The following is a 27,991-nucleotide window of genomic DNA, read 5'->3' as shown; positions in this document are numbered from 1 at the left end:
TTCTTTGTATCTCAGTAACTGTAGGTGTAGCTCTCAGTGAGGGGTAATTGATGATGACTGTCAGACCCCAAAGTAGGGATTTACGTTGCAGGCAGTGAGTGGCCTCTTCAATACAATCCTGTTAACATTTCTGGTCAATTACAAATCATGGACATTGAAAAATAATGAGACGCTGGGTTCCCTAAGCGTTTCTTCTCTTCATCTTGGCCAGAAGAGCAGGAATGGGTCCCGAGACTGGAACACGGTAGGCGTTGAGAAGCGACCTCATTTCTTTGGATCAAAGAACGCGGGCTGGGGAGAGGGAACAGGCTGTTTCCGGTTCGAACATTCTGAATATGTCCTCCTTGACGCGCATCAGCTCACCGCCTTGGATGTGAAGTCAACTGGGTCGTGAACAAGCCGGGCAGAAGCAAGATCTCGGCCCAGCCTCGGAGAAACGAGCATGCGCGCGGGGTAGCGGCCAAGAGGGCTGGCAAAGGGGGCGGGGCCGCGCCCCTACGCGTGCGCACAAAGACGCCTAGGCGGAAGTGGTGCGCGGGGTCTGGCGGTGTGAAGACCTTCCGGGAAGGTGGCGGCCGCGGTGGCCAGCCCGGGAGCAGGATCGGAGGCGGCGGAGGAGGTGACAGCGGCGGAGCTGGGAGGGGGTATCGCCAGGTGCCGTCAGGCAGGACTGGGGTGGGTGTCCATGCCGTGTCGGCCAAGAAAGTGGACGCCGCCGTCGGGGTGGCCCGGGCGCGCGCGGACCTGTTGGGGTATAGGGGGCGAGCGCTTCCGGGAAGAGCATCCTCCGGTCCTGGAGTGAGACCGCCACCCCGACTCCCCTAGCCTGCTGTCTGGGTTTGGACCGTCTCCCGGATTCCCTACACCGTTTTTTGCTGTTCAGAGCTACTTCCGGGTCTGTGTCCGGTCCTCCCGTACCCCGCGCCTGTTTGTCTTGCCATGAAGGAACTGTTCTTGCAGAGCTATTAAGTTTATGTCGCTGAAAGCCCTGTGTGTTCTTTCCGGCTTTGCAGCTGACTTCTCTTCTTGAAAAGAAAAGAAAAAACACTGAAAAATTTTGTTGGTATGCTCACAAGACTTGTTTGTTTTTCTCTATATTTTTAAAACGTCCGTCTGCATTTCTTCTACAGTAGATTATCAGAATCCGGATCTTTTAGTTAATGTTTTTCTTATAAGTGAATTGCCATAGTTTGAAACTTGGGGGGAAAAAGACACTGCTAGCACTTGAAAATACTTTAGATAGCATTACTTGTGCACAATGTATAGACTAAATACTGATTTTAGTCCCTGAGGGGGGAGTTTCAGAAATCACCATTCTCTCACACTTTGTGTGATGAGGTATAGATGAAATCAGTCTTGTTGTCTCCTTTATGATCTTATTCCACAAACTGTCATTCATGCAGAGCGCACCCGAGGCATGAAGACAGGCATGTCACCCGAGTGTGACAAGTTCCAGGCCGTGCACACCATAGGTTTCCTTCGCATGCCACCTTTCTGTAATAGAAAACGTTTCTATTTATTCCTTTCTATAACGTTTCTATTTCTTTCGTGTTAGAAAAAGAACTAGATTAAGAGCTAAGCCGAGGCCAGTGAGATGGCTCAACACATAAGCGCACTTGCCACAAGTCTGGTCCCCAGAACCCACAAAGTGAATGGAGATAACCCTTTTCCCCCAAGTTGCCCTCTGATCCCACCTGTGATCTGTGGCATATATGCACAGATTTTTTTTAAAGAAATAATCTCAGATAATTTTTATTTTAGTATTTCTTTATTAGTTAACATCACCTATTTCTGATGGTTGTTTTTTTTAGAACTGAAAACCCTTTCTTTAATTCCATTTTCTCTGTTATTTCTACCTTCATGTGCTAAAGTTAAGTGTTTGTTGGGTTTAAGAAGAGACTTAAGGCAGAAATCCATTTTAATGATTTTTTTCCTGTTTTAGTGTCAGAAGTTATTTCAAATTTCTTAGCAAAACAAGGTATAAATTGTTTGATTACTTTTAATCCTTTTTTTTTTTTGAGACAGGCTGATGTCAGATTCCTTATGTAGTTTGGTCTTTTCCCCTGCAACATAAGGACTTTGTCCCATGTTCTTTTTATGTTTATTTGTGTGTGTGTGTGTGTGTGTGCGCGCGCGCGCGCACATGTGGGCATGTATGCAGGAATGGGTATATATATGCAAGAGAGGGGTCTGACTCCCTCCTGGAGGCAGAGTTAAAGGCAATTGCAAGCCTCCTAACATGGGTGCTGGGAACCCTCTGCAGGAGCATTAAACATTCTTAACCATGGAGCCACTTCTCCAGCCCTAGCTCTGTGGCTCTGATTCTTTAGATAACAATATCAGCTATTAATATAGGAACAAGTGAGGTACAGATATCAAGGATCACAGTTTGAGGGTGACGGCGGTCTTCGTCAGTCATGTAAAACTGCACACTGAATGCCAGGCTTTGAAAGGGCAGGTTTTGTGGCAGTGAGGCATCACTTAAGTAACTACTGTGAATCCATTTCATTGCTCATCACAAGTGCTTCCTGGGAAGTTCGGGAGAGATGAGTAGTGTGTTGTGCACAGTTTAAAAAAAAAAAAAAAGTGTTGTTGAAGGTGCTGAAGGTTTTTACCTGCACGTGCATTCTAGAGCTGGAGCTCGTCAGGCTGCAGGGGAGTGAGTATGAGTGGTGGAAGAGAATGGAATGAAGTAACGTTGGTCACATGTTTACAAGAACACGAGAGCCCTTCAGCTCAGTGTCTTGGGTTTTTGTAGTGAGCTCTGGTTTCATATAATAGGTAGGCAATGGAAGAGACTGTTGTAGAGCAGGCTAGGTGGGCAATCCAGATCCCTGCTTCCTCTGTCCTGCTGCCTGGCAGGTGAGTCAGCTTCAGCACACCAGACCGCTTCAGCAGTGTTTCTGAAAAGCTGGGCCATGAAAACTAACATGCATGGGCTGTCACACTGTGTGCTGTGCACTTGGACAGTTACTCAGCACAGTTTACTTTTCCCTGTTGAGATGGAGAACCTGAAGCTCAGAGAGACTGCTTTGCCCTAGTCTCCTCAGGTAGCATCAGAGTTCAGACCCCAAGTTCCAAACCATGGGACTGCTTTCTTATTCTGTTGGCTGTCGTTAAATTGGTGCTGTGTGCTTGATGTTTAACTATAAGCATATCAGAAGAGAGCAATGTCAGGAAAGAGTTGCCTTCTGGAGACATATTCTGCTGTCAGCACGGTTTGTAAGACTTGTTCTGTGTGTGTGTTTGTGTGCCTAAGTATAACGTCATCATCTGCACTCTCCTTCTGGTTTTGTCTGCTGTAGACTTCAGTTTTGCTGAGCAAGTTTGCCAACACTATGGTCCTTTCAAAAGTGTATCCAAGTGAGATAGATGTGAGCTGGAGTTTGAGGCAAGTCTACTAGGCATGCCAATTTATTTCTTTTTCCTGGTATAGATAAAAAAAATCCATGCCAGATACCAAGACGCAAAGCTGTCACAAAGACGGGGGCCACCAACCCTGAGCCTAAATATGACCTAAAGAAAAAACCTCAAGCAGAAAGGACACCATAAGCATTTGGAAGTCTTCTGTTCTCGGGAATGGCTGAATGGTTAGGCCTTTTATTGAAAGAAATCAGGGAAGAGAGCACAGAACCTTTGTTTATTTAAAGGTGCTCTGTGCACTGTTGCTGTGCCTGCCATAGAATATAGGCCAGAACATTGTTTCCTCACTACTGAAACACAGCACGGTTGAAGAAGGACAATTTAAAACATGCTTATTTTGAAAACTGTATGTCAAGGATGTTCTATAGCGTGGCATAAAAAAAATCTTAGGGTGATAAGATGATTGCAGCACAGCAAGGGAAGCCAGAATAAGGAAGAAAAACATGAGGAAAAAGGAGCACAGACAATAAAAGTGCTTATAAAAGTGTAGCCATAAAGGGCAGGTGTCCCACAGAATAAATGTGCTGGTGCCTACATATCGATAGTTGTGATTGTGTGCAGTGCCTTGCCCGTTGGTGTGACTAACCAGTTCTCTTTTTAATGTGTGCAGCTCAGCTAGCTAGAAGCAGTCACCGAGAGTGGGCTCTAGTTCTTGTCATTTCCAACGCTCACATGACAGTTTCTTTTATGGTAATTTTTAAGTGAAGCCCCTGTCAAAATTGTCCTCTCCTGCCCTTGGAGTCCGGATTTTCTCTTGCTGGAGCACCAGCCGTGAGACTGTACAGGAAGACAGTCTTCCCATCCTGTGTGCTGGCATGATTTCTGCACTTCCCTTACTGCTTAAATGGAGTTCATTATTTTGGCTTTTGTAAGTGCAAAGAGAAACCTGGAGTCATCAGTGGTGCCTTCACATTTTTTTCACTGCCAGCACACACACACAGACCCCACATTTTTCTGCCTTTAAATTTGGATCATTTTCGCCACAGGCAAAGAAAGCCTTCTCAGTCATGGTTGGTAGCCCATGCTTTGTAACCATAGTGTTCAAGCCACTAAGACTTCTCCCTTCTAGCCAGCCTGGGCTACAGACAGGTTTTTCTTTCAATTTAAGGAATGTTGTTGCTAAATCTTATACCTGTTTGGCTTTAGTTTGAAAGCTTACCTAGCAAGTAGATTGTATGGTTGTCAACCCTATGTCAATCATCACTTTTTCTTTATTCTACTACAAAATTGTCTATAATTTGAAAATATTTTACATTTTATTTCATTAGAATTAGATATGGTCTAGGTGATAAAATCATACTACCATATGTAGTCCTAGTTTTGCTTGCTATTGAGATGAATATGATGCTATCCGGTGATGAATAGGGTTGGGGAGTGAGGGTCTTGTACTTGCTTGTTTGGGGTGTGGGAGGCAACACTGATACTCAGAAAGACTCAACTGTGTCTGTAAATCGTATAGTGTACACGTTAGATTATTGGAGTCTGATACAGCTTCATTGGTTGTGTGATTTACCATAACTGCTTATTCCCTCCCCTAGGCCCAGTCAGCAAAGGAAAAACGGGACCTGGCATTGGAAACCAGCAAAGACAAGGTTGCAGACCTTGAATGTGGCAAAGCAAAAACAATGGACCTCAAGTTCAACAACTCCAGGAAGTATGTCTCCATCACTGTGCCCTCCAAAACCCAGACAATGTCACCACACATCAAGTCAGTTGATGACATTGTGGTGCTGGGCATGAACCTCAGCAAGTTTAACAAGCTCACACAGTTTTTCATATGTGTTGCTGGAGTTTTTGTATTTTACCTAATTTATGGATACTTACAGGTAAAAAGTAGTCCTTTGTTTATAATAGTGTTAGTTATTTAACACTTAATGTCCATGTTGGTTTTGACTACTTGTTTTTACCATGATATTTTTATTTACAGGCTACCAGTTTTCTCAGAGCTGGAGATTTTTATAGAACAATAGCCTCTTAAAAGAACTACTAAGAGTAAAGATCAAACTTTCCAAGTTAAATATTTTAAGGTGGAAAGAAAGACTATCTTGCAAAATTAAAGTTATGAAAGTAAACTTGTAAATATTTAATCAAAAATAGATGTTTGCAGCTGTATGTTCATATCTTTCAAGACTTACTTATTTTTATGTGTATGAGTGTTTTGCTTGCATATATGTAAGTGTACCACATGTGTGCCTGTTGCCCAAGGAAGCAAGAAGAAGGCATTGGATCCCCCAGAACTGGAACTAACGGAGCTTGTGAGCTGTTGTGTAGATGTTAGAAAGTGGAGCCAGGCCATCTGCAAGAGAGCACAAGTGCTTTTCACTGCGAGCCATGTAGTCACACATGTACCCCTGCAGACTGTTAGAGTGAGCTGAGCATTGATGTCTAGGAAGATCATTTTGCAATAAAGTTGAAAATAACACAGTTTATTCCTGATTCTTGGATCTCATTGGAAAAAGGTTATTTTTGTTTTCTTGTGTTTTGAATGGGTCTTTATTTGTGACCCAGACCAACCTTATATTCAAAGTCCTGCCTCCTCCCTCCAGTTCTTAGGACTGTTGACACTCTCCACCACACCTAGCATAAAAGACCATTTTACAAACTAAGTCTGGCCAAAAAAAAAAAAAAAAAAAAACACCACGTTTTCTGTCTTTCCCCCTCCGCTAGAAGGCTCTTTTATTTCCTTTATATATAGTTTTTAAATATAGTTTTTTAAGCCTGCCCTCCCTTTCTGGTGCCTATGATATTCTTATTCTTGTTTTGTTTCTCATTTTATCCATTTTTGCAGAAATCTTACTTTTCTATGAATTTTGTTTCACTGTATCTAATATTACAATAGCCTGTCCTGTATTTGTTCTGTAGCTTGAGGTGATTTTATACCTTTGACCACTAGCAAATTCCTAATTTTCAAAGTCATGGCTGGATGAGCGAAGATTCAGTCCATTGTGAATATGTGTGTTTGAATGGCTCCCAGTGTTATTAATGTGCATTGACTTGATACATATTTTTAATGATTAGCAACTTAGTTTTAAATTCAACTACATCATATCTGAGAACTTCAGTAATCCAAGAGGGAACATAAACTGTTGGTGTTCATTAGCAGCACATTTGAGTGACCTTACTCACTCATGACATTCTTAGAATACATTATAGTCCATTTTCTTATAGAAATGCATTACATAGATACATACAGTTAAATTTTGACTTCTTTAGCTATACCACAAGAATGTCATAAAGAACATTGTGTAAAAATACTATAGAATATGATTTATAACTTGAGTCCCAGCCAGAGGATGATAAAGCAAAACAAGGTGTCACATCGCACAGCAGTTAGGAATAGGCATTCGATTTTTTCTTGTTAAGAAGCATTTCCCTTCAAAATGCCACTGTTACAAATAGCTTGGGGGCACAAGTAGCTATTGCAAAGGAAAATAATGCGGCCACCTTGCAATGCATTGCAAAGCTAAAGGGACTTCCCTGACTGAGATAGTGAGGGAATGAAGACATGACAAACGTGGGCACAGAAAAACTGGGTTCGGATGGACTGGGCTCTCAGATGAAGAAGCCATAGCACCCCAGACGTTTAGCATGTTTATTATCCACAATTGAACAGGGAGGTGAGGGTATCACATACAGTTTGGCCAAGGAGGCTAACTTGAAGATACAGCGGAACAGGGAGGCAGGGTTAACTAGTCTTGGTAGAAGCAGTCTCTGTAGGGGAGCAGTCTTCAGGCCATGACCATGTTGCAGGGTGGGGAGAGAGCCAGGGTGAACATTTTCTATATACACTGTCAACTTTCATACTTGGAGCAAAAGAAGGCTTTACCATGCCCCTGAGTCATCCCCTGGGGAAGGCTTTGGCACACCTATGGTGTTGAGGCATTGGAGTCTTTGACATGGCCATGCCCATCTCAGCAATACACATTCACTTAGGACTTTATTGTCTCCATATGTAGTCTATAAGTGTTACTAGCTGTGCTTTTCCTATTTGAATAACAGACTTCCATCCAAAACAAAATATACAAAGTTTATAGTTGTATAAATCCTTCAAATTGTAGCTTTGCTGCTTTGGCTTTGTGAATACTTAGATGATTTCTAAATCTTTGTAATTGTTTATCAAAGTAGTAGAAAGTGGCTAGGAGCTATTTTACCCATCCCCATTACTCATACAGGATGGAAAGTTCAGATCATTCAATTAAAAGTAAACTAGGTAACATTTGTAAATACTCTTGTTGACTTGTTAAAATGGCTGAGTAGTCATTAATGAACATGTTACTTCATAATATAATGTTGTATGTAGGAGCTGGGAATTTAGCTCTTTGGTAGTGTTTGCCTAGCAGCCATGAAGACCTGGGTTCATTTCTCAACATAAACAGGATGACACATGGTGACACATGCTTAGAATCTTAGTGTTGTGGACACAGAAACAGGAAGATCAGAAGTTCAGTGCCACTGTAGGCTGAGTAGCATTAGCCTGGATTGCATGAGACACTGTCTCAAAAAAGAAGGGAGGGAGGCAGAAAAGAAAGAAAAGAGAGAGAAAGAAACAGAGAAATGCACACTGTTTAGAGAAATTAAACATCTCCTATACAAGGAAGATTTTCATCTAATCTGTGACACATAATTTTGAAAGTGCTGTAATATGACCCATATTCCTGATGAAAACCAGCTTGTAGATGCCTGGCTTTTACTGAAGTAAGCTGTTTGTGTTAATTCTTGAATTAGCCACCCACTTTGTTAAGGACAACTTTAGTTTTGGTCATTTTTATGTCTTTAGTGAAGAAGCATAAGAAGACATTGCATTTTAGTTACTTCTCTGTTGATTTTCATGCCTAAGTCATATAAAGTCTAGTGATTTGGTGGGAGTAGGTAGAATTGGATGGAGTATGGCTTGCTTGCTTTTAAAATATACTCATAACAGTTGACTGAAAGTTGGTCTCTGCCTTGAATTTAACGACATTCATTGTCTTCTTACAGGAGTTGATATTTTCAATGGAAGGCTTTAAGCCCTATGGCTGGTACCTTACTTTAGTACAGTTTGCATTTTACTCCATATTTGGCCTCATAGAACTTCAGCTCATTCAAGACAAAAGGAGAAGGTATGTGCTGCGCTTACCTGCATTGGTTGAATCTGAAAGAAAACAAAACAAGGCCAGCCAGCATGCCAACTGTGTATGGTTCTACATTTCCTGCTAACATCTGATCATGAGTTTTAATCAATATAAACTACTTGCATAAAATAATGCATCTATCCCTTTGTGCACTGGAACAAAGTAGATCCCCCTTTTAGTGCAGTGTCGCAAAAATCAAGCTGAACATGGGTCAGTTCCTGGTTAGACACACTCCCTCAGAGAGCTCAGACGTACATTTTCATGACCTGACCAAGGCATGCCCGGTGAAAGGTTTAAGATACACCTCCATCACAGTGGTAAGCAAAAGGCCAGTGTCAAATGTCTAAGTTTTTAAAGTGTTAGTGTTTTGTGGACTCTATCCCCTGACATTGTCACTGAGTGTCTAGTGGTTGAAATCTGGGTTCTTTTTTAATGAGCTAATAGTAAGGGTTTCATTATGGCATTCTCATGTACATGTGTCATCGTATGATGTTCTAGTTCATCTCCTCCCACACTGCGCCCCACGTCATACCTGCCCCACTCTTGCTGCTTTCTTCCCCTTACCTGCTCTCTTGTCACAGGTGTTTGATTGCCCTGTCCCCTCTCTTCTCTGTTGTCCCCTTTCTAATTTCAAGTCTGAAGCTCCATTCTGTAGACACACCTTGTTTTCTTCAGCTGTTCCGAGGTTGTTAGATGTGGAGAGTACTAGAGCAGTAGGTGTGGATGTACCAGTACTTCTGCGGCATGTCATCCTTTCAGTGGATGGGGAGGGCCATAACTAGGCCATAACTGTTTTCCATAGTGGTGGCGCCAGTTTTTATTTCCATCAGCAGGGTATAAGCATTCCTCTTTCTCCTCCTCCCCTCCAAATTGCCATGTGTTTTCTTTATGATAACTGGATTGAAGTGGAATCTCAAAGCAGGTTGAATTTGCGTTCCCTTGATGGCTAAGGATGCTGCCCGTGTTTCCAAATATCTCCTGACCACATTTACTCTTGAGAAGCCTGTATTTGATTTCTTAGCCCATTTCTTACTGCATGATTTGTGTTAATGGTGTTTATTTGGGAGGGGCAATACATTCTAAATTTAATCTCCTGCCTGGTGTATACTTAGCACAAACTTTTTTTTCGCCCCATTCTGTAGACCATGTCTTCTCTCGAGTGTTTTCTTTGCTGAGCAGGTTTTAACTTTATGTGATACAGTGTGCCTCTTCTTGGGGTTCCTCCACCCTTCTGGAGCACCTTTCATGATGTCACTGCCCATACCTGTAGCTTGAATTGCTTTCCCCTAATAGTTTGAGAGCATTATGTCCTATATTAAAGTCTTTGATCTATTTTTAATTCTTTTTCTTTTGCAAGGTGAGATGTGGATCTGGTTCTATATGAATGTCCAGTTTTCCAGCACTGTTTGTTGAAAGGGGCTGCCTTTCCCATTGTGTGTTTTCACACCTGGATGAGTTTCCCTCTCAGTCTTCTAGTCTGTTGGTCGATGTCTGTTGGGGTCCACTGTCATACTTTTATCAATATGGCTCTATAGTACAATTCACTGTGATACCCCCAGCATTGTACTTTCTATTAGGAGTGCTTTGAGGTCCTTAGTGCTTATGAATGATTTTTAGGAGTGTCTCATGTAGTGTAAAAAAAATGTATTAGAATTATGATGAGATTGTGTTGAATCTATAGATCACTTTTGCTAACACAGCTGCTGTCACGATGTTAATTCTGCCAGTCCAGTGTCTTCAGGTTTCCTTTGTTGTCTGTAACTGTCATTAGAACAGTCTTTCATGAACTCTTGTTTAGGTTTATTCCTCGGTTAGTTGTGTTTTTGTTTTAAATAATTATAAGTGAGATTTTCTTCAGTTCTTCCTTAGCAAACTTAGTTTTGGTATATAATATTCATCAGAAGAATCTTTAGTTAGAGTTCTTTAAATATAGGATAAATAATGTTCTTTAAATATAGGATCACGGTGTATACAAATGTGGATGATTTGACTTTTTTCTTTCCTATTTGTATGCCTTTTATTTCTTTCTCTTTATGCTCTAACACGTATGCTCTTTTAGTTTTTTAAATTGTATTATGCATGTGAAACAGTGGAGGAAGGAAGAGAAAACTTGAGCGCCACAGCCTGTGTGCGAGTAGTCGGAGGACACCTTGATTTTGAGCACTTTGAGTATGACGTTGACCATGGGTTTACCATCTAGAGGCTTGAATTTCTTTATGTGGATGTCTTCTATTGCTAGTTTCTTACGAGTTTTAGTCATGAAGCGGTATTGACTTTTGTCTGTGATATTTTCTACATCTATTGAGATGATCTAGTGATTTCTGTCTGTAAGATTATTTATGTGGTGTATTACATTGATTTGTGTATATTGAGCCAGCCCTTTTTCTCTGATATGAAGCTACTGTATCTGTTAAATCCATTAACCAGTGTTATAGTTTAAAGTTTCCTTGTAGATTTTTAGTTTGAATGACCTGTCTAAAATCTCCCTATTGTACTCAAACTTTAGTGACTTTTTATGTCTGTTAATATCCATATAAAATTATGAGCTACAGTGTTTGGTGCCTATTTATTTACAGTAGTTATAACTGCTGTTCAATTGTTCCCTTTGTCAGTCTGAGAATCAAAGGATAGAAGTGAACCTACCAAGCAAATGGAAACTGAACATAAGCTATTGTAGTTTTTGGTAGCTGGTAACTTGAAATCCAATTAAGACACAAGTAATAAAAGTCAGCATATAGTAATAAAGGGAACAATTGAACAGCAGAATCTCTGCAATTGTGGGCTGGGCAGACCTTCACCTCCTGTGACTCGTTAGATAGTATCCCCTGGTGTCACTAGAATTCTGCTTGGAGGGGGCTAGCAGGTGTGCTAGAAGTGTGGCACATACCGCACAGACCTGTACAGACAAAGCACCTTCTTCTGTACTGTGTAGCCCGCTTGACTGTTCCTCGCCTTCATGGAAAGATGCAACTGTGGCTGCCAAGCAGCCTCCTGGGCCTTCAGAGTTCTCAGGTCCTCCAGCAGGCTCTCTGGCATGTCGCTATTCCCTAGTTTTAGCCCACCCCAGGTAGCTAAGTTTTAAGCAGTCAGTTCCCAGCCACTGCCCTCCTTAGGATTCCTCTCCAGCATTGACCCATCTGCCTGAGACATCAGTCTTCCCAAAACCTACCACTGAATTGGAGATTCTTCCTGGCCTTGGCCCCAGGGTGGAGCTGCCTGTGTCTTCCCCAGTGCTGACTTCTCTTTGGATGAGCCTCTGCTCCACCCCCACCCCCACCCCTGTCAGAAAACAACCTAGCTGTTTGACTTAGCTCCATTTCTATTGGTGTATCCATCACCTTGAAATAGAATCCTTTTTATATGACTGTTTCTTCACCAAGTCACTCTGAGGCTGCTGCCTTACCTGAAAATCCAAGGTTTCTGTTCTTTTAATTGAGGCAATTTGTTCTTTGGCAGTTTCTCACATGTATACCTATTCTCACCAACCTGCCCAAATCTCTTTCTCAACCTGTGAGCTTCCCTTCTCCCTACAAGTCCATTTTCCACATTCTTGTCTTGGTTTGGAAATCTGTTTTCCTAAATACTGGAGGAACATCTTTTGTTCTGTTAAATCCAGAATGCTTATTTGAAAGTCTTTTAAATTAGTAACCATGTAGATTTGAAAAAACGCTTTGGTTTATCTTTAATGGCATATAAAACAAAATACAGTAATACTGTGATCATAAACAGAAGGTAGTTAGGAATGTGAGCATGAAATTTGGGAGTAAATGAAGCATGTTCATGCTTTCATTGCATCTAAGATGCATATATTCATGTATCTGTGGGACAGTTAAAAGATAATAAAGACAATCCTGACATTCCATCTTTTATAGAAATGTTTAATGCCTCAACAATCATAGCTTGTTATTTTTCTACATTATTGGTTTGGAGCGATACATAGGTAACTATTCAGTTTTAAATATTCAGATCCATTTACACAAGATTTTTACTGGAAGAATCTAACAATTTTCTTTATAAATTTAATTTTATTTCCCAAATTCTGTTGCTCGTAAATTTTTGCAGCCATTATAGTTAAGTACTATATCATCTTTATTGTTTTGTCGTGCTCTAAAACTCCAAGATAAAATGTGGGTGATGGACTAGAAAGTAAGTAACATTGCCAAGACTAATAGTGAGGGGCTGATGGTCCATTAGCTCTTGGAAACCGCGGCTTCAGGGTGGACTTGAGGGCACAGCTCTTGTAGTGGAGTTTGAGGAGGAAGCCTCTCCCTGCATGAGCCAGATGAGATGTGATGTGGGCTTGGCGAGCTCAGCTTTCTAGCCATTTCACCCTAAAATATTTGAAAGTAAGATAACTTGCTTTTGATTTAAACATAGAAAGATTCTAAAAGATGAGTCTCTAGACTTAAAATCAGTAGTTGTGAACTGAAACTATTTCTTTACGAGGCACAATGTTTAGAGCTTCATCCAGCCGCAGGGCTCCTTGTCTTTAATGTAAGTGATTTCTGAATTCCCATGACGGTTGTTACTTCTTTCAGCCTTTGACCTATACTCTGCTTCGTTGATTTCTCTGCCTGGCTCTGCATAAGTGATGATGTGTCAGTACAAGGACAGGAGTTTAAAGATGATGGGTTTAAACGGGCATTGCTTCTCTCAGACTCTGTCAAGACTTGGGGAGTCTCTGAACTCCTGGCTTGCTTGGGAGTGTGTTTCGGGAGTAACATCACAGCTCTGATGCTCGAAACATGGTTCTGTCATCCCTCACCAAATAACTTTTTAGCCATTGTCTGACTTTGGGATACAGGAAATATACGATTTTGCATTGAAGGACTTTCTTTTCCTCACCATTATTGAAGAAGTTGTTGAGGAATTAAATAGAAACACCTGGAATCCAGGAGGTAGGCTGATGAGATGCAGCTTCCTCATCACCCATGAAGAAACAGGACCTGGAGGAGGGCTGACATTTTTATAAGGTCATGTAGGAAGTTCCTCTAGGGGTTGGCCCGCTGTGGCCCTGAGCTCCTCTCCGCCTGTATCCTGCTTCCATAACCATTCCTCAGAAGTTTAATGAATGGAATTTTTCCTTTCTGGTCACTGTTGTTTACAGCTGTCTTGGAGGAAATATGGTGACTGGTTTTTATACTAAGCTGGGAAAGTGGTGTTTCCTCCTTCGCAGACAAGGACAGTGGCAGGTCAGACTCCAGGGACACCGAGGAAGTACAGTGGTAGTAACTGAAGGATACCCGTTCTTGACAGTGGATTTTAAATGGTGGCTCCTACATTAGAACTTAAGTAGGAAAACCCTCAACACTGAAAGGTCAAATAATGCATTTCAATAGAATTTTCCCAACAAATTATTATATATCTACTCATAGAAAAGATGTAGAACGTACGGGATGTAGCTCAGTTTGGTAGAGTCTTTGCCTAGCATGCCTAAGGCCATGGGTTCATCACCAGTACCACATATACCAGGCTTGGTGGCACATGCTTGTCATCCCAGCACTCAGGTAGTAGATCAGAAAGAAGCTCAAGGTGTCCCTCAGTTACATAACGGCATTTGAGGCCAGCCTGGGCTAAAGATCCTGTCTTTAAAAAAAAAAAAAGAGGAATTGCATGCCTTTTGCCTGATTTAAATGCCAATACAAATGCTTAAATGTAGGTAGGTTATATCTAAGTTTACAGCATAATCAAATTATGTGACTAATGCTTTTTTGTGTCCATCATACAGTATGCCACATTATTACTTTAAACATTATTGACTCCTCAGATATATGCCCATACTGATGACTTCCTAAAGATACCAAATTCAGAATCTCCTTCAGGCAACCCTGGTAGAGCCAGAATTAAAAGTTTAGAGGTTACAAGGACAGCATCAGAAACATTACCTGAAGCTGATTATTGTAACATGGAAAATAGAAAACACTATAGTAATAATCATGTCTGGAGTTGTGAAGCTCGTGAGCTTTCTCTAGAAAAGTTCTTTGATTGTTCTGGTGGTTACAGTTTTCCTAATTCTGGATGGAAAGTTAGGAAACAAAAGCAATTTAAAAGTTAATTTACAACATTAGTGATTAAGGCCTTTTTACCGTTGTAGAGGCCCATAATTTTTAATCATCTCTCTCTTATTAATTAAATCAAGATAGTTGTTGTCTATACCTAGAGCTACTATAAGAAAATCTTTGACTAGCATTTATACATCAGCTAGAATCCCAGTGAGTCTCTTACTGTTTTGCACCTCATTGATGATTTAGCAAAGTATATTGTGATTTTTGTCAGTGTACAAGTAAACAGTGGTACAATATGAAAAAAAATGCTTTTTAATGTATATTCCAGAAACATTAACCAGAGATAGAGAAGCACATTGTAAGCCATCATCTTTAAAGTACTATGAAACCGGGTCCCACAATGAAGGTTTTAAAAATTGTCTCTTCCAGAATACCAGGAAAAACCTACATGATAATAGCTTTTCTAACTGTGGGTACTATGGGCTTATCAAACACTTCCTTGGGCTACCTGAATTACCCCACCCAAGTCATCTTCAAGTGCTGCAAACTGATTCCTGTTATGCTAGGAGGAGTTTTTATTCAAGGTACAGTAATGACATGTTTTATACTGTTTGAAGCACACAGCTGTGTTGTGGCATCTGACATTAGGAAAAAAGTAAATGTCCACAACACTGTTTTTGAGCATTCTAGACATTGTGATAGTAAAGCATCTTATAAAAATAGGGTATCATAAAAATATTGCTATTTCTCTAACATACTGTAGTATTTGAATTCATAATTTGGACATGAGAGAAAAGCCATTATCTTATTTTATTATCTTGGAACTTAATGCATCCCATAGTGCCATATTCACATAGTGAAGCCCGTCTGAGTGGGCCCACTTCTTCCCTGACTGAACTGGCTCTGATGGTTTAGAGCAGCTGAGTCGAGCTGGATGAAAAGAGGAGGCAGCTGGAACAAGTTGGAGCAAGTTGTTGCTTAGTCCCTGTCTTGAGGCTCTTCCCATCACTGAAAGGCTTGGGCAGCCTGCTCTCAGTGTGTGCATCAAGATGCCATCCTGGGCTTGACCTTTTACAATGGAAATGTGTCAGCACCTCACTCAGAACACAACAGAATAGTGGTTCATATGGAAATAGAATACCTCAGTCTCTTTTAAAAATTCTTACTAGGCACATGTATTTGCTTAGAATCTTTACCAAAAGTTGGAATACATTAGGCAGAGGAAAATGGGTGAATTCTCCCCTGCCTGACTGTCTTCACATAGTGTTCATCAGCTGAAACGGTGTCTAGCATAGCCAGACCCATTACTCTCTTCCCTCTGTAAACTGACAAGCTGCGGGAACATCTGTAGCCTTGTAGTTATTACACATTAACTAAAGGACAAACTCGTCTCTCCACAGAGTTAAAATTGGGTAGTATGCCTTTTACTTTTGTCACTTTTCACCAAACTGCAGCCACACACTGTGTAAGGAAGCTTTGGTCACCAGTAGACTGTGTATGCATTTGATCCCATGAGATAAGGTTGCCCAGTGGCGTCATAGCCATCTCAGTCTGTGTATGTGTCTGATGACGTCAGACAACAAAATCCCCCTCAGGTGCATTTTCAAGGCATATCCTCACCATTAAGTGGTGCGTGTGTGTGGTTTTGTTTTATGTTTTTTTGTTTGTTTTGTTTTCCTGTCAGATAAAATAAGATCTCGTTCTGTCTTACAAGACCATGGAGTGCCTGATTTAGTCTTAACTCACCTGGGATTGCTGTGCCTTGATGTGAGTGTTCTTTATGTTTGGGCATTAGGCGTGAACGGCACATCCCAATTCTGTGTGGTGAGGCGCTGTGATCTGACAGTAGACTAGGTAAGTATCTGTATAATGAGGCCGGTGTCCTTTTGCCTTACACAGGAAAGCGTTACAACCTTGCAGATGTATCTGCTGCAGTGTGCATGAGCCTTGGCCTGATCTGGTTTACCCTGGCTGACAGCACAATTGCACCAAACTTTAATCTGACAGGTGAGGAATATGTTTGTATTCCTAAATTGTATAAGTATTTTATTTTGAATAAGAATTTGCACGTTTTCGTGAGGACTTTAAATGATGCTGCGAGGTCGCTGAGTCTCCTACCTAAGGACACTTTCAGATTTTCCCAACTGTAGTAAAAGTATCAGTGCTTTAGGATGTGACACTGTTTTAGTTTTAGCCTGACAGGAGGTTCCCAGATAAAGCGTTCACTGTCAGAGACAGGAGAGTTGAGATGTGTGTGCTGACCTGCACGTACATGCAGGAGGTGTGGGGAAGTCACAGTGGAAATGCGCATAGAGCTGTAACTCTGGCTTACAGTTTCCTTCATTGTGGGCTATGCCTTTTGTCAATTAAATTTAGATTTTTCAAAAGACAAGTAAGTATTAGAGTATGTCCAGGGAGAAGAATAAGCACTAGATTCATGTTTTTATTTTCATGACCATGCAGATGAATCAGAGGTTCTCAACCTGTGAGTCATGATCCCCTCGGAGGGTCTAATGACCCTTTGACAGAGATCACATAGCAGAGATCCTGCATAGCAGATATTTACATTATGATTTACAGCAGCAAAATTACAGTTATGAAGTAGCAATGAAGATAATTTTATGGTTGGGTTCACCACAACATGAATTGTATTTTTAAAAGGATCACAGCATTAGAAAGGATGAGAACCATTGAGATAAATTATTTTGGGGTACTTGGGGGCATTTACTATATATACACTATTTTCCTTAAGTTACTAAAAGAATTTTACCAAGAACACAGTGTCATCCCAACATTCCTCTTGACGAAAATAGCATTTAAATTTTCTAGATAAGAAAAACAAAAGGAAGAAAATACGTAAGAGAACAGGGGAAAGGCAATATTGGAAACCCAGCAAGCACAAAATATAAAATAATCATTTCTATAATGAAAATATGTGTTACATTAGCTTCACAATTGTCAAGAATCAGACTGTCAGTCTAACTGGCCCCAGTTAACCAGCCTGAGCTAGTGTGTTGAAATGGAACCACTGGGTCTCTGGGGCAGCCCTCTCCCAGCCACAGTCCTGAGGGAACTTGCTGCCTCAGCTTCCAAGGAAACCTCACTGCTTAACTTCACACAATGCTTATGGTCGCAGCTATTGCCTTTAGGATCAAGAATTATCAGGAAATCTTCATTTTTCCCATCACAGACTGTCACATCAAGTGTACACTTGAGAACAGACATCATCAACTCTTCTAGCTATAAAAACAAAGTTTAGAAGGCACAGATTTGCAGTGAATTTAAATGGTGTAAAAATAAGGCCAAGAGTGAGTGAACTATAGGCCCTTAAGATGGCGAGAACACTGCCTCATACAGAGCTGGTGAGGGGAGAGATGGTAGAGGATGCGGGAACAACTTTCCGTGCTGTTTGAATCTCGCCTGTACAAGACTTTGACCTAACCTGTGGTCAGGTTACCAATGCTCCCATATGATTGACAGCTCTGTATTCTTTCAGTTTACACACTATCTTCATCCTGTTTAAAATTAATCCTTAAGAAATCAACCATTCTGTTTTGGAGTCCCAGATATACAGTGTTTCCTATTTCTCCTTGGTGACCCATTCATGTCCCTGATTAACAGTTTGTGTGTGCTAAGATTGCATGAGGCTAGACCTGAGATGTTTCTCTAGAAGGACAAGGCGTTGAAAGCAGCAGCGGGTGTAGAATGAAAGCATTTGGAGTGCTGCTCCAAATCAACAGGTCAGAAGAGCACTTTCCCCATTTCTGAAAGTCCTGTAAAAGATTAAGACTTCCTCATTCCCTTTCAGTGCCCCATCCATTGTGCTCTTTAAGTAGGAAAGATGGTCTTTGTTTGAATGATGAGATCAGAACTCTCCAGAACAAATCAGGCCCACTTTTGGGTAAAGGCACCAAGGGTTGGTTGCTTTTGTCTTACGTTATGTGGCATCACCTAAGGAGGAAGGACTGAGAACACAGGCAGCAGAGGGACGAGACAGCTGGTGCCCCAAGACACCTGGAGCCCCTCTCTTCCTGAGTTCTGTGGGCACATTTGGAAGGAATTAGAACCCAGACATACTTTATGAAAGAAGCTGATGAACACTGGTTCCCACTTTGTTTTTAGAGAGTGGTTCTCAACCTATGGGCCATGACTCTTTTGAGGATCTACCAGGTTATATCAGATATCCTGCTGCATATCGGATGTTTGCATACGATTCATAACAGTAGAAAATTACAGCTACAAAGTAGGAATGAAATAATTTTATGGTTGAGAGTCACCACATGGAGGACTGTATTAAAGGGTTACAGCATCAAGAAGGTTGAGACAAGAAAGCCTGCAAGCCCCACAAAAAAAAAAAAGAAAAGAAAAGCTGGAACTGTGACACCTGTTCCTCTGTTCGTGAAGCTCAGAAGCAGCCAGGCCTGTCCTCCTGCACCTGCATGCTGCTTCCCAGGAGAAGATGCTATCACCTAGACTCGATGCCCTTGAACCTGTCACTGCAGCGTGTGACAACTTAATATTGTCCACATTATCCTCATGGACGTGAAAGGGAGGCTTGCTCGTGTGAAGAGTCCCCAAGACAGTTTGGCTGGCAAGCTAAGAAAGGCATTGCTCTAGGTGCCTCTGAGATAGTGTGGAACTAAAGGGTTGGGCATTCCATTGTTTCTCCAGATCCTAAGTCTTAGCTGCACTTTCAACAGACACTGCCTGAAAAGTGTGGACTTTATTTGGTACGATGCTGAAGTAAGATTCTGGTGGTAGCATTAGTTTATTAGTGTCTGTCTTTTTTTATATTAATATCACCTATGTGCTTACACAACAAGTTATAAATCAGAATATTCAGCATTCCAGCCAAATGGGATTGACAGTCTGATTTTGATTTGTAGCCCAGTTAAACTTGAGGCCAACCTTGCTTATAATTGATATGCTTAAAGAGGATTGTTGTCTTCTCCCTAAAGGTGTGATGCTTATCTCCCTGGCACTATGTGCAGATGCTGTCATCGGAAACGTCCAGGAGAAAGCCATGAAGCTGCACAATGCTTCCAACTCTGAGATGGTGAGCACCCCAGTGCTTCCCTCCTGTCTGGAAGGTGCATGGCTGATGTTATTAGATGGCTACAGTGTCAGAGACTCGATGTGCGTTTCAGTCCACTGTATCCTTCCCGGAAACATAATGCCAGCAATAGTGTAGAAGGTTGGAAGAGAGCCTGGCACTGCTAATAGCTTGTTGTATAACTGATCAATATTTTTCTTGTTGGTTTCTGTAATCTTTTATCTGTTAAAAGAAACCTCTTTGTGACATTGTTTTCCTTCTGTTTGTATTACTCTTTGTGTTGCTTTCAGTGTGGTTCTTATTGGTCCAACTTCTCTTTTTATTGATGGCTTCTGGCTATGTGTCAGAAGGCCTTTCCAACTCAAGATTTTCACCCATGTTGCCTAGTAGTTTTATTATTTCCATTTTTTATTAAATAAATCCTGCTAAAAACCCAATTCTGTTTACTGAACACCCCACCCTTCCCACTTGTGATTTCTGCCTTAGCCCACAGAAACTTGAACAGCTTCATGTATTTCTCATAATTAGGACTAACCACCTTTCTTCCTTTTCAAAAGAACTACCAGCGGTTATTTGTGGGTGCTCATACCCTAACATAAATCAGAAACCCCTCCTGGGATTGTGACTGACGTTAGCATTGAATTATAAATTAGTTTAGGAGCATGGCTTCTGTATGCTTGATTCTTTCAGTCTAAGACTAAGGTATGGCTTTCCTTTTATTCAGGTATCTCTTTAAAATATTTTTGTTTTATTTTTAATTGTATAATTTTAGTGTGTGTGTATATGCGTGCATGAGTACATGTAGATACCATCAGAGGTCAAGATTCCCCTGAAGCTGGAGTTACAGACAGTTGTGAGCAACTCATTTTGAGTGCTGAGAACCTAACTTTGCAATCCACCTTCTTAATTCCTGAGCTTTCTCCAATCTCTCCAGGTGTTCCTTTTAAATGTCCACTAGATTTAAAAGTATTCTTCAGATTAAAAATCTTCTGCTTTTGTTTTTATATAGGAGTGTGTGTGTGTGTGTGTGTGTGTATGTATGTGTGTTTCAGACATTGCAAACGCACTTGCTTTGTTATTCACATAGAACACACTGCATTGAAGACATACAGGAGTAAGTTTCCTATTACTGTCTGGACACAACATGGGGCATCTTAAGTGACATCTCAGTAGCAGGAACTTGAATCTTGATAGGTGTTTGTGTCACTACTCTTCATGGCTGAGGTAAAGATGGCCTCAGAAGTGAGACCATGCAGGTCACCTGGAAACTGAGGGTAGCACATAGGGCAGCAGGCTTTAAACTGAAGCCTCCATTCGTATCCTAGGTTACTCCATAGCTCTCCTTTGGGCCAAATTACAACCTCAGGCTTCAGTTGAAAACTGGGTGATAAGCATGGGATTAAGATTAGGTTAGCTGTGAGAGTCAGGAGAGTAGCCCACATGCAGGGTAGCATAGCTAACCTGTAGCAGCACTTCAGTTAGAAACTGGAGATACCCTTGGGGGAGCTAATAAACGAGTAAAAAGTGAGTGGGGAAACTAGAGTGGTGATTTTCCTATCTTTTGCAAACTCCAGTGTCCAGGACATTTTTCGTATCTTGTAAGTATCTCTAAGGATTTTGTCATATTTATGCTTATAGAATAAAATTAAAGTCTGCTTTAATTTAACAATCCAGAAATGAGTAAAATGTGAACATAAATGAAAGGTTCCATATGGCCATGGATTTTTGTTACATAATTGTGTGTGTGTGTGTGTGTGTGTGTATGCATGTATATATATATTATATATATATATACACATAGCTATTTCTAGGAACTTCAGCCATAGGGCAATGATAATATCACTTTTGAAATGTTTTGCTTTGTAGTATTTAGTAGATCAATTGTTCCATGTGTTCAAGCCCTTCACTGCCCCCTCTGGTGTGACAGCCGTTTCTGTGCTTTATTCTCTCCCCCAGGTTCTGTATTCGTACTCGATCGGTTTTGTGTACATTCTGTTGGGATTGTCCTGCACTAGTGGACTAGGCCCTGCAGTGGCATTTTGTTCAAAGGTAAACACTAATCGCATCCAACATTGCCAACACTGCCCACAATAAAAGTAACCACTTTATACTTAATAATTTTCTCTGTACTATTTTTGCCTAGTTCAAAAAAAGGCTATTGTTATTAAATAATTTGGTCACTCTTCAAATGCAACATTACAGATCAGAAATGAAAGATCTTAGAAATGATTGATATTTAATTTTTTTATCCATTCTCTACCCTGTAAGTTAAATTTTGAGAAGTTCATAATGTACAAATCAAGGATTTTTCATTTCATCAATATTTTCCCATTAAATAAAAATTAAATATTGTTTGCCTGGATGCATTGTGCAATGACTTATTACTGCTCAAGAGGCTGATTCAGATCTGTGGCTTGATACCATAGGATACCTCCCTCAGGGCTTGCTTTGTGTTTTCCTAACAGGTCATTTTTCTTCTTGCAGAACCCTGTTCGCACCTATGGCTATGCCTTCCTCTTTTCCCTCACTGGATACTTTGGGATCTCCTTCGTTCTGGCCCTGATTAAAATCTTTGGTGCTCTTCTTGCTGTAACAGGTAGGAGGCTTGCTTAGATTAGGAAGTAAACACTGCAGTTTTCTCATGCGCTTACAAACACAAGGGTATGACCTCGTGCTTAAAAGGAGTACTCTTCTCCAGCTTGTGCTTTGGTAGCTTGTTTTGTCTTTTAGTTCCAAAGAAAATGGTGTTTGGTCTTAATTTCTCATTTCGAAGATTGCATTTTTTTTTTCTTTGTGCAGTGGTGAGGCCAGACCCTTGGCCCTCAGCATGCTGGGCACACACTCTACCACTCGGCTGCACCCCAGCCCTGAAGGCTTCATTTTTATGTCAAATATATACATTTTCATGAAAAACGTTAAGCACATTAGAAAAATTTGCTGTAAAACTATGATGGAATGAAACCCCTTCAGGGAAAACACTACCTTCGTATACTTTTAATTGATTATGGAAATTCCACTCTTCTTGCACTTAAAATATGGCAGGTGCATTTTATAGTTTGCAAGCCTTTCACTGGGATGTTTCTTAGCACCAGCCCAGATCACATTCTCGCTTCTGCAGTGATGATGTGTCCGTGCCTGACACTAAAGAGGACTGCAGGTTGTGTTTGATGTGTCTGGGAAATGCACAGCAGTGAGGGGAGCCAGTGACTGTGTGCTGCATTGCTCTCCAGAGCTGTAAATGCGCATTCACCTTCACAGTATAGGCAGAAATACTTTCACTGTCAAATAAGAGGCAGAGATAGGCATAATCGTAGCTAACACAGAGTCCTTCCTGTGTACTAGTCACCATTCCGGACAGAAGTCTCACCGCAGTCCTAACCAGCCGGCACTGTTAGTTTTCTAATCCATGCCCAGATTTAAACGTGAATGTGGAAAAGTTAAGGGTTTGGGTGACAACTTGCTAGAATCAAGATTCCAGGCAAAGCTGTCTGTCTCCACACTTGCATCTTCACTGCGCCTCCTTGGTTGGCATGGTGAGAGACTGCATGGCATGCATCCTCAGCACCCTCCTACCATCGCATCCTCCTGTGTGCTGGGTAGCAGGATGGAGTCTGAGAAGATGAAAGCCATAGTGTCCTCTAGTGGAAGCTTCCTCAAGATGCTGTACTCCTCGAAACAACATGTTGATCACTTTTTTTTTTTTTTTGGCCAGATCCTGAGACATATGAGCACACCTAAGTGTAGGGGAGACAGGAACATATGCCCAACCGAGTAGGTCTCCCAAAGGCAGCCGTTGCAGATCAGCCCCAGCTTGTGCTGAACGTAAAGTGCAGGAGAATAGGGGTGGAATGAGAGAAGCTGCGTGAGGGTAGAGACCTGAGTGGAGACGTGTGGCTGCCCCTCTGCCTGGGCTGAGTTACACTGAGGTCAAAGCGTGAAGACAAATGTGCAAAGAGCAGCACTGTCAGAATCGCTGTCCCTTTCCCGGAGGTCACCTTGACTAAATGCTGTGAACCATCATGATGTGCGCGGCTACACTGGAGCCTGGAGCAGGGTGAGCAAGACATGGCAAGACCTGTCTGAAAAACAAACCTGACATTTGTGAGGCTCTCACTTTGTTAAAGGGTGGCCCTTGCTCTACCTAATCATGACTTTATGGGAAAGCCTCTGGTTGTGGCTCCTGCTCCCCATGGAGCTGATGGATACTTACACGGGTGTACGTAGACGCTCATTGGATCAGTGCCAGGTCTCTATGACACCATTAGCAACAGAACTTGATTGGCTGTTGGTTGGTCAGTTGCATTGCCTCTGGCACCCTAGAGGTTCTGCCATATCCAGAGCTATAAAGATTTGTGGAATAAATAATTTACAAATATTGCCAAGATAGTAAGGCACATCTAATTACATCTAAATCTCCCCACAGTGACAACAGGAAGAAAAGCAATGACCATCGTCCTTTCGTTCATATTCTTTGCTAAGCCATTCTCATTTCAGTAAGTACCTTTTAATTCAACAGGTGTCTCGAAATTTAGATGTCGTCTCTCATGTTTTGTCTTAAACAACATTACTTTCTAACTTTTGAATTGCCTAGCCAAAGCCCAGTTGTTGCAGTGTGACTGTGTGAGAAAGGAATCTAGGATGCAGACTGATTGTCAGTTAGGTGTGCCTACCCATGTGAGTGACTGTTAGGAGTGTGTAAGCCATTGTGAGTGACTGTTAGGAGTGTGTAAGCCATTGTGAGTGACTGTTAGGAGTGTGTAAGCCAGTGTGAGGAATGAGCGAGTGTGTGCTCCAGTGTGAGGACTGAGAGCAGGTGTGTGCTCCAGTGTGGCTGTTGTTGGTACATATTTCTGATTTGGGTGAGTACAGTGGTGTGCATGTGTTAAGTAAAGGATTTTCTTTCTCACATACAAATATATACTTTATATGCTTAAAATTTTTTCTTGTGAAGCCTTTATTTATGGCTGCTTTGCACAACAATAAACAATGGGAAAGTATTCTGTAAATTATATCCTAATGACTTAGTGTGTGGCTCTTTGTGAAATTAGTCAGCAGTCTTTGCTATCTCTGGTTAAAAGCAGTTTGTTAAAACATAGGTCAGTAATTGGGATTTCAAACCTAGTTTACAAATATATATAATTTTAAATAATATTGTAAATTTTTACCAATGTACTACAGGTCAATTGTTGTCTCTAGATTACTGTTCTTTACGCCTGTGATAGTATATTATAGTAACTAAATTATATTGATCCAAGCTGGGTGGCGGTGGCACACACCTTTATTCCCAGCACTCGGGAGGCAGAGGAGGGGATGTTAGTTCGAGGCCAGCCTGGTCTACAGAGCCAGTTCAGGGCAGCCAAGACTGTTACACAGAGAAACCTTGTCTCAAAATTCCCCACTCCCCAAAAAAAGATGATTCTCTGCTTCCTGCAGAATGTGTCCCTTTTTAAAAATTGCCTGTGTTCTACTTCCCTGGGACAACTAGGCAGAGTGCTGAGTTGAATGTATAATGTAGCCTTTGATAAATAGGACTCTGGCATTTAAAGTATAATCTTAAGTCTTTTGGTAAGGTTATACTTTGAATGTGCTAATTAAGCGCTCTCAAATTTAAATTAGTTTCACTTTTTGTAACTTTTATGTATATATTCAGCATAAAATTTTTTTTGATGCTTTATATATGTAAATAGTGTGTTTTGATCAACTCCATCTCCTACCCCACCCCAGCCCCACCTCTGTCCCAACTTCATGTACCCTCTTCGTTAACCATTGAGTCTACTTGATGCTGCTAGTATGTGCTTGGGTATAGGGCCATCCATGGGAGCGCAGGCAACCTACCTGGAACTAGATCCTGAAGAAAACTGACACTCTCTCCCTCAGCATCCTTCAGTTATCAATGCCTTAGCCAGGGGTGGGACTTTTGACTGCTTATATTTTTTGTCAACTGGACACAATCTAGAGTCAGCTTACCAGAGGGAATTAAATTGAGAAAATAGCTCCATCCAGTTAGCCTGTCGTTAAGCCTGTGGGGCATTTTCTTGACTGATGATTGATGTGTGAGGGCTAACTCCCTGGGCAGTGCCATCCCCAGACAGATGATCTTGGAGTGTGTGAGAAAGCAGACTGTGCCAACCAGGAGGAGCAAGCAGGTAAACAGTGTTCCTTGACGGTCTGCTACAGTCCTGTCTTGAGTCTCCTGCCTTGGTTTCCCTCTGTGGAATGGACTCAGGATGTGTAAGCCAAAGAAAACCATTCTTCCTCAATTTGCTTTGGTCATGGTCTTTACCATACATAGTCGTGGAAAGCAGACCAGAGCAGGCTTTGTGTGCCACTCTCTGTTCCATTTAACACGTGATTCTAATACTATTTTAGACCTCTAATAGCAAGTTTTGTGTGTTTGGTTGTTTTTTTTGTTTTGTTTTGTTTTGTTTTTGTTCATTTTGCTTTTTCTTGTTTTTGTTATGTTTTGTTTTAAAACAAGGTTTATCTGTGTAGTCCTGGCTGTCCTGGAACTCTTTAGAACAGACTGGTCTCAAACTGAGATCTGCCTGCCTCTTCCTCCCAAATGCTGGGATTAAAGGCATGCACCACTACTGCCCTGCTAAGAGCAAGTTTTTATTTGATTGAAATTACTGTGGACTGACTACCACATGTCATAATTAACAGTGAAGTGTTACCATTTTAATTTTAATATCTAATTTTTCATTTCTTTTAGGTATGTATGGTCTGGCTTGTTAGTTGTTCTTGGCATATTTCTCAATGTTTACAGCAAAAATATGGATAAAATAAGATTACCATCAGTGTACAATCTGATGAACAAAGCCATGGATGTGAAAAAGTCAAGGACGTTGGCACAGACTGTGTAGGCACTGAGGTAGCCTACTTAAAATAGAATCCTAAGGGAGCAATCATTAATTAGTTGACTTTCCAAAGGATTGGGATAAAAACCAAAGGATCTGAAGACTGCTGTTGTGTGAGCCAGCAGCGGTTTGTGACGTCAGCCTCTGCAGAACACAAGCTTGACCAGCTCCGAAACAGTCCAGAGCCGCACCCAGGACGTGTTTCAGTGAAGTCAGTATGAAAGAAAGCGCTTGCTGGCAGTGTCCTGCGCATTTCACTGGAAATGGACCGTGTTGCAAGACTGATTGGAAATCCTTCCAGCGTGCAGCACGGCGCTGTGTAGTAGCGCACTGTTTCGTCTCCATTCCGTTTTAGTGGTGTTATTTAAATTGCTTCTCTGTTATAAGAGTGAACCGATGATTTAAAGTCTAGAGAAAATAGAATTCATTTATAAATAAAATTATCCTGTGATTTTTTTTAATGCTGTTTTAATAAAATTTGTTATTGAAGAAAATGGAGTTGGGAAGGCTTAACATGCTCTTTCAAACCTGAGTTCTCACTCACAGTGTAAAAATATTTTTGAGAGCATCCTTGTCTGTGCACAGGGTAAATTGCTTAAAGGAAGTACCAGAATTACAGGGTGCCACGATGTGTGGCTTTAGTTTGGATGTTTTAAGTGCAGGGCAGACGTTAACATGTTAAGAAAAAAAAATCCTATTCTTTGTACAAGGATAAAGTTTTCTTTGAATGGTGGAGATGAATCGGGGTGCACTTGAGCCTGGGTAGATTTGGCAGACCTTAATATAATTTCATAGTCTGGATAACTTAGATCCACTGAGGTTTCTTTCTGGCAGTTCTAGATGCTACGAAGTCCACACTCAAGATGCTAGCAAACCTGCAGGGCTGCCTCCCACTTTCTAGATGGCATCTTTTTACTGTGTCCTCAGGTGTTTAGCTCTAATCCCATCATGAGGTCTCTACCCTCATGGCTCAGTCTCCTAATGCTGCCGCTAGGGAGTTAGGATTTTTACAGGTGAATATAGGCTACATAGAGATTCAGATCATAGCCATATTGGATAGTTTCGAGTCAGGTTTAGTGCCTTTCAGTATTGATTTTTGTAATTGCTATATGCATCTGCTCACTGTGTGTGTGTGTGCGCGCGCGTGCGCGCATGTGCACATACATTCACACATAAGTACATGCGTGTATAAAAGCTGTTACCCTTCATTTTCAGCATAATCAATATGATTAAAACCCTTAGTGTTTATGCTGTTGGTGACACCATATTTTTTATGTTTATTCTTAAATTCTATCATATCCAAATGGATGCTTAACCTCTCTTTTGCTGTGGAAACAAAAACAGAGCCTCTTTTCCAAAGCAACATATCCTTAGACCCGAATTTTTAAGTTGGTTTAACTTAGCAGTCCCCAGAATCAAATGTCTCTCTGCAGTCAAAAAATTCAAAGAAAACACAATAATATACACATTCCAGACTCTCTGTTTATATTGCATCTTTATGTGACTTATTTGTCTTGAGTCCTTTAATCTGACTGTCTTTAA

The 27,991-nt window shown here is 41.2% G+C and overlaps 1 protein-coding gene across 2 annotated transcripts; it reads left to right on the top strand.

Moving 5' to 3' along the window:
* Positions 1-534: 534 nt before the first annotated feature.
* On the top strand, positions 535-26,947 carry Slc35b3 (solute carrier family 35 member B3). 2 transcript variants are annotated; one of them, XM_057787510.1, is made up of 10 exons: positions 535-619; positions 4,962-5,249; positions 8,401-8,522; positions 14,969-15,123; positions 16,439-16,546; positions 19,498-19,595; positions 21,549-21,641; positions 22,077-22,188; positions 24,016-24,085; positions 26,305-26,947. In XM_057787510.1, exons 2-10 carry the CDS (start codon positions 5,049-5,051, stop codon positions 26,453-26,455), a joined length of 1,110 nt encoding a protein of 369 aa, XP_057643493.1. In that variant the 5' UTR covers positions 535-619; positions 4,962-5,048; the 3' UTR covers positions 26,456-26,947. The 2 variants fall into 2 exon arrangements, with proteins under 2 accessions (XP_057643493.1, XP_057643494.1); XM_057787511.1 differs by having other exon boundaries at positions 4,962-5,077; positions 26,305-26,946.
* The last annotated feature ends 1,044 nt before the right edge of the window (positions 26,948-27,991 follow it).

The sequence above is a fragment of the Chionomys nivalis genome, chromosome 13, assembly GCF_950005125.1.
Source record: "Chionomys nivalis chromosome 13, mChiNiv1.1, whole genome shotgun sequence".
Lineage (NCBI taxonomy): Eukaryota > Metazoa > Chordata > Mammalia > Rodentia > Cricetidae > Chionomys > Chionomys nivalis.
The sequence above is the reverse complement of the archived record's forward strand: the minus strand, read 5'-3'. Positions and strand labels throughout refer to the sequence as shown.